At 37.7% G+C, this 7,500-nt stretch overlaps 1 protein-coding gene across 1 annotated transcript in view; it reads left to right on the top strand.

Moving 5' to 3' along the window:
* Positions 1-7,500, top strand: part of LOC138047365 (two pore channel protein 1-like) — a 66,735-nt gene that overhangs the window by 54,181 nt on the left and 5,054 nt on the right. Inside the window, exons 16-21 of the mRNA XM_068894191.1 lie at positions 4,260-4,304; positions 4,738-4,794; positions 4,884-4,952; positions 5,494-5,566; positions 5,674-5,769; positions 7,155-7,226. Coding sequence (XP_068750292.1) covers positions 4,260-4,304; positions 4,738-4,794; positions 4,884-4,952; positions 5,494-5,566; positions 5,674-5,769; positions 7,155-7,226 — 412 coding nt within the window. The remainder of the gene's footprint in view (positions 1-4,259; positions 4,305-4,737; positions 4,795-4,883; positions 4,953-5,493; positions 5,567-5,673; positions 5,770-7,154; positions 7,227-7,500) is intronic.

The raw sequence follows: 7,500 nt of genomic DNA, 5'->3' as shown, positions 1-7,500 counted from the left end.
AGCCCATAAGTCACGAAAATAAACAGGTCTATTGGAAGTGTGCTTTGACTTTCAACATAATGAATCCCAAAATCGGCAAAACATTGTGATGCTAATGAATAATAAAGTAGCTGCTATTCCCAAAACGGTGGAATTACATGGTGATAAATAACCTCGTCTTGGAGAGTAAATTTTTGACTTTGCAGAAACAATGGTCAACCTCAAGAGTTGGGCGTTGAATTCGCACATTTCTTGTCAAACTTAGTAACAATTGAAAGAAAAAGAAAACTAACAAAAACAAAAACCCGGTATCTTGCCATCATTTCACACAGATGCTTCACTGTTTCGCGAGTAAACAAGCCGCGGTAACTTAATCACGGCGCTCGCTGAATTCGATGTCACTAGTTTGATTTTGCGATTAATACTTGGTGCAGCCAAAGGTAAAATAACAAAATTCAACTTAGCAAAAATCGCCCAAAATGTTTTTCGCTGATGGTAGCTTTTTATATTCGTGGTTCAAAATTAATGTTGTTTTCATGTCGTAAATTTTGTTACTGATGGCAAAATATTTTATTCTCGATCGACCGTCCTGAAAACTTCCTTCTCCTCTTCCTTAAAACTGTGTATCAATATTTATTTACCTTTGCACCAATATTTGTTTTGCATAAAGCAAGCTAACAAAATCTGTATCTTGCTTGGTTCGCATTTGTTAGCTTTAAAATAGAATTTTCGGCCTATGCTTCTTTAACGAAGTGGTATATTTTTCAGGTCACCCATCCAGATACTAACCCCGACGGATGTGATTAACTTAGTGGAGTTTTTGTATTACAAAGCTATCACACGCTCAGAGTGCACACTTAAACTTGTGGTGAAAAGAAGTTGCGAGGGAACTTGAAAATGAGCGACCTGTCAGCCCAGAAGCCAGTCGGTTCCCTTTTATTTTCTTCAATCTCTCTGGGTTCAGTACTTTTTTGGTAACCACATGTCTTCTCAGGGGGCTATTTATCTAAGACGTCTACCACGGCACTACAATATACAATACCAAAACAATATCAAATACTGTGTCAGAGCTACATATTACGCAAAGACAACTTGAATCTCCTGGAAGACAAAACGCAGCTCAGTGGACAAAATGGAATAAAGCGCTGTGTTACTTCAGTACCACACGTAAGCAATGCGTGTCTATTTTTTCTAAAGATGACAGGAATTTCTTCTTTCTGACAAATGGTTAATAGGTTGGTAGCCAGATTTTAACCTCAGAAAAGGATTTGTTTCGTCGTATGAACATGTGAGCCAAAGGTCTCTGCTGGTACGACTTTTGGGTGATCCCTTAAGGTCTCAATAACCCCCGACTTCAGAAAATTGCCTGGAAGGCTGCAGTTTAATACCACTCAACTCAGTCCCTTCGTTCCACAGGTAACCCAGTGTACGCTTATGGAGCGTCTAGTTTATAGTAAGACGATGGCATTGCCATCCTCTCCAAGTAAACGACCAAAAGCGTACGGGACTAGTTCAAAGGTCAGACTTTTCCCAGCTCCGGTTGGAGCAGACACAAACAGATCTATGCAAGACAAATATTCTTGAATTATCTTCCTCTGATGATCGCGTAATTACTGGGTTGCTAAACCCAGTCGGAATCTGCGTTACGTTTCGTCGTTTTATTTTTTCCGTGTTGGCAAAAGTCTTGCCTGTCACTCCCCCGCTAAGTGGTGTCTTTGTGCATAGAGTCTTCTGTGCGTATTTTTTTAGGTTTGAGGTGGGCTGGGGTAATGCGTAGATTTCTCTGGTGCACACAGGAGAACATTTATTTATGAAACCTGCAATGGCGTCGAAAGTCATTGTAACGCCCGTGGCGTTTTAGTGCATCTTTAAACAAAATATACCCTTATGGAGCTCAAGGATGAAAAGTTAATTGGATAAACAAGACAAATATATCTGGAATCTTAAAAGCGGCTAGTAATTGACTTCGACAATAATCTATCGCCCGTCGAGCCGAAATCAAAGTGAGCTTTATTTCTAATATTTTGCCAAGTGCGCTGTTATATAGCACACTGAAACCAAATGGAAAATCCTCTGATAACTTATGGGTTTAACAAAGACAGAGAAGGGATTGAACAACTTGGATCTGCGCAGTCTTCCGGTAACAATTGGAAATTTCACTAATTCTTTTTAGTTAAAAATTATTTGAAGGAAAGCTTGTTGCCCTTTTTTTGCTTGATAATTTAAGTAATGGACTTCGACAACAATCTGTCGCCCGTCGAGCCGTAATCAAAGTGAGCTGTAGTTCTATTATTGTACAAGTGTGGTGTTTCGTACAACACTGAAATCAAATGGAAAATTCTCTAGTAACTTATGGGTTTAACAAAGACAGAGAAGGAATTCAAAACCTTGGATCTGTGATCTCGGTTGTCTGACTTATTTGTTTGCAATTCTGCAAAGTCTTCCGGTAACAATTGGAAATTTCACTAATTCTTGTTTGTCAAAATTATTTGAAAGAAAGCTTGTTGCCCATTTTTTGCTTGATAATTCACGTAAAGGGTTTTTCAGTAAAGGGTTTGATGCTAAACACTGGTGGGAAATTTATTTAGTTGCGTTTTTGACACGGAGAATTTGACACGATTGAGTTTCTTGCCTTCACCCACGTAATGAAATAGGAAGGGTTTTTCCCTCTAATAGCAAATGTGTTGTTTGTTTCAAAAAATATTTCGCTGGAAAAGATGTCCTTCATGAATTCATCATGTTGTGTAATATGTGAGCCTAACTGGATAGTTATTATGGCAATAGTAAAGCATTTTCGTGTCAAAATAAGGTAAGCATCTTTCTGTTGTGTTAACTTAATTAAATATAAATACACGTAACCATGTTATTCTTGTCTGCCGTAAACTTGATTTCCAATCTCAAAATTACCTCCAGAACCTACTTTTTATGTAGAATAAGCTTTTAGAATGATGTTCTTGTCTTCTGTGGTGATACTTGACGATTCGGGAACATTTTGTGAAAAAATATTTATAACGGGTCACACGCTCAACTTGATCGCCCGAATTTGCCCTATTATGCATAACATCCACTTGGCCATTTGACATCCCATTGAAAAAAACATTCAGATAGTAACAAACTCCAAATGTATCAACCATTTCTTCTGCTTTTGTGCTTGTCAGCATTGTGAATTGCGATAAGTTCGCAAGTCTGTTTTTGTATCTCATGGATGTTCAGATTTTCAATTACATGGCCGCTCAACCTCGCGATTGTGTAAATAGTTCACCCTAAAGTCAAAATAGATACATCCTCAGGAACCCGACAAAGAAGGCTTCTTGACCCGACAGATGAAATGTAAATATTTAGTTAAATATTACTACACAATTAAAAGACCAAAGACGTTGTTTTACTCTGAAAAGGACGAACGATTGACATGCTTTCCCGTAGTGCATTCAGTTGACACAAGGTGATCACGTGCACCTTTATGGTTACCTAGCACGTGATCAATTTCTTTTGACAAAACATCATAAAAGTCAGAGACTGCAGAAATCTTCGTCTTTTTAAGATCGATTGTCATTAATCTTTCGATGAGCATTCGATTCAGAGCTTTAATTAAAAACTATGTTTTTTTTTCTCTATCTGAGAAGAAATTAGTGAATTTTACTTAAGGGGGTGTTTATTTATTACCAAAGCTATTAAAGGTGTGAACGTGTGAGCCAAAGGGCCTCTGCTGGCGCGACATGTGGATGACCCTCAAATGGTCTTGATGACCCCCCACTTGAAAAAATTAACTGGAACCCTGCCGGTCAATTGTGTAACACGTACCACAGGCAACCCAGTGTACGCTTTTATGGAGCGTCTTGTTCGGAATAGTAGTATGTTGGAAGTCACGCTTCACTGCGTGTGGCAAATTTTGATTGATAACTCTATCCCGTAGCGTCCACGAGGACTACTCTGATTGGCCTAGCTCAGCGACCCTTTTTTAAGTCGCTAAAATTGGCGCTAATCAAGTATGAAAAGTCCTTCGTTCCGCGCGTATCTAGACGAAGGACTTTTCGAAAGTCTAATGTGTACCGTGTGATCATCTTTGGAAACAGAGTATCTTCACATCAAAATTCTTTCCTTTGTAGTTTAAAATCTTGTAACTTGACTCAATTCTGATATTTTTGCTTGTTGAAAATATGCATATCAAGTCATCAATAAATTCTCTGTAAAAATTGTACTAACATTGAGTTTGGTGATTCTTTCCCAACTTGTCATATCTATCGTGATCGTAACAAAATTAATATATTTCTTCTGAACAGGAATACGTTGGTTGATCACAAGGAAAAAGTTTGAGTACAGCATTTGTGAGTTTTTCCGTTAATCCCCCATTGTGAGGTGGTACCATCTTTCTGCACAGGCCTTTCAGTGTTCTTGTTGCAGGCATCAGACTAGTTCACTTGCTTACAATAATCCAGTCACTGACTTTTTTACAGCCATCAAAATTCGGGTTTTCAGGCTGAGATACTCATCTCAACTCTAAATGCAATTACAGGACAACTAGTGTAGAACATTTCATAGTAGAGTAGAACTGCTAACTTTAAAAAAAAACATTCCCACATTCCATTTCTGCACAGTCTTGCTAGAAATTTATTGTAACCTTTGACGACAAAATTTTAAAATAAACAAAAAGAAACATGTTTTATCAAGGAAAACATATAAACACCTGCACTTTGTAACAATTACCATTTATATTTCAAGAAATAAATTTTAGTATCACCAATGTTATTTACTATTCAGACTTTGTGATTGCTTTGAATGGAATTTCTATCATCGTTGATGTCATTGTGTTTTCAAGTAAGTGACCTCAGTGCTTTTCAAAATTTAATTTTAACGATGGAGGCAAGTTGAGGTGCATAACAAGTTGAATCTGTTGTATTTCGCAGACACACCACAAAATGAACGTTATATTCAGAGGCAACAAGTTAGGTGGTACCACATTACCTTTGTCACCAGTAAGTTGCGCATGTCGGTATCTTATGAAAATTTGGTAATAAAACAATAGAGTTTATGTTCTCTGGCATAAATATGTTTTTGGGCCATACTCAGACTCATTTAAGACATCGCAAGGGTTGAAATGAGCTCTGAGAAGGGCCCATAACATAGGTAGGCCCAAAAACATAGACCGGCTCTAGTACTGTTATTGTCACTTTGGAGGACATTGAGAAAATAAAAACTAAAAAAAAAGATAACAAAATAGTCTGAACAATCACGCTAGTGTTTACGAATTGAATTGCTTTTATTTTCCCTCAATGAAAATATACCATCAAGCAAAGCTGGCTAGAAATTACAAAATCTTGCCATTTGAGTTGTTAGTTCAGTTCATTATATTACTCATTGCTCAACACAGCATTGAGAAAGACTTGAAAATATTGTTTCTAACCTTGAAGGCAAAAGAAAGTGTAAGGGTTTGCAGAACTATTTGATTCACCAACTTTCTAAAACATATTTTTGTAGTCTACATTTCCTGCAATGTTCTGTTTTGTTTCTTTGCAGTCTATTCAGCTGAAGTCTTCCTCAAAATTGTTGGTCTGGGTTTACGAGAGTATTTAGAATCTGGTTGGAACGTGTGGGTATTGTTCTGCACCTTGTTTTGTTACCTATTGTTGTACTTCGCAAAGGATACCACAGAGGATCAATTGAAAAATTTGCAATTGTTTTTGTTTCAATTTTAAGGTTTGATTTTATGGTGACCCTTTTTGGTTTTATCGGATCAATTAGCCCAGCATCATTCAGTTTCATTGTTGGTCTCAGGCCTTTCAGACTTCTGCGGTAAGTTTTTCAATTCTCTTTATTCTACTTGTGACTATCCCATTTTTGTCTAAATTGTTCTAGCTTTTTTTCAGAGCTTTTGGACTGTTCCCTGGTGGAAATGTCTTCAGGATTTCCGAAAATCTTCTCAAGATCTTTGAGGCTTCTCATTTTTCTTACTAAAGATTTTGAACCATCGTTAAATGATTTTGCCAACAGCTTTCCCTGCTCCTTTTAACTGGTATTTTTCCAAAGGTAAAGGGAAATTCCTTAAAGATCTTTGCAAATAGTTTCAGCAAACGAGGCTTTTCACGGATCTTTTAAAGGGTCCCACAAAGAACTTCAACTTCGTAAGTTAGCCGTCATGTCAACAACCAAGCTTATGAGGTCCCTTTTGCTTCTACTGATTATTATAAATTCTCCTACTTTCCAAGAACAATAATCGAGTGGAACGCTTTGCCAAATGAGACAGTAATTGCGTCTTCTCTGACGGCATTCACAAACTGCCTCTAATTTAATTCACAATATCATTTATTATCTTTATTTATTTATTTATCTATTTATTTATATATCGACCGGTGGCCGTTTTCCAATTTGCAAGAATCATAAATTATTGTGATGGAGGCAAATGAACGGTAGATAGATAGATAGATACATAGATTTGCACGTGTTTGTACGGTGCTTTTAAAGGGACATCTATTTCTTCCTTCTTTTTCGTAAGAGACAGGTGTCTCTTCTCTCCTTTTTAAATATTGATTTTATCCGCCGCTCCTTTTTTTTCCTGCAGCTCACTTTTTCTTCCACCGCTCACTCTAATTTTTTTTCTTTTTTTTCTTTTTCTGCAGCTTACGTTTTTCGGGTGTCTTGAAAACGAAGACCCCTAAGACTCGTAAACGAAGAAAGTAACCCAAAAACCCTCAATCTGGCTAACACTAGGCCTAAAAACGAACTTTAAGGCCTAGTTAGGCCTAAGGTTAGCCAAATTGAGGGTTTGGGGTTACTTCCTTCGTTTTTGAGTCTTAAGGTCTTAGGGGTCATGGGGGTCTTTGTTTTCAAGACACCCCTTTTTTCCCGCTGCTCAGCATTTTTTCAAGTGAGCGGCAAATAAAAAAATTAAAGTGAGCGGCAGAAAAAAATGAGTGGCAGAAAAGAACTGAGCAGCAAAAAAAAGCGGGCAGCAAAAAAAAGTACAGCGGCAGAAAAAAAAATGTGAGCGGCGGAAAAAGCGCGGCGGATTAAATCAAGGTTAAAAAAAGAGAGAGGAGACCCTCGTCTCTTACGAAAAAGAAGAGGGGAAATAGATGTCCCTTTAAAAGCACCGTATCTTTAAATACATCACCTTCTTAGTGTCTTCTTCCAGCTCTCAAGGCAGACAAATCTTTTCACGCCTCTGTTTTCCTTTGTAGGCTTTTGAAGGTGAAGGCGCAGTACCGTGACGTATTTGAGACCGTAGGGATCGTATTACCACGAATGCTTAGGTAATATGCTAAAACAGTGGATAGCGTTCAAGGCGCGCTCTGATTGGCTATTCAAATTCCGAATATCTCCTTCGCTATTGACTATTTTCACCATCCCATAAGGCAATGCGTTTTGGGGGCATTTACATAAAAACAATACAAGTTATTTCCTCATGGGACTTTATCATGCTTCAATGAATATCCATTGTTTTAATGCAAATACCCCCCCCCCCCCCCCCAGAAAAAAGATCTGTATTATGGGATTGGTTAAAAAACGAATTCATCTCCGATCAAC

This window comes from Montipora capricornis, chromosome 4 (assembly GCF_036669925.1).
Source record: "Montipora capricornis isolate CH-2021 chromosome 4, ASM3666992v2, whole genome shotgun sequence".
Lineage (NCBI taxonomy): Eukaryota > Metazoa > Cnidaria > Anthozoa > Scleractinia > Acroporidae > Montipora > Montipora capricornis.
The sequence above is the reverse complement of the archived record's forward strand: the minus strand, read 5'-3'. Positions and strand labels throughout refer to the sequence as shown.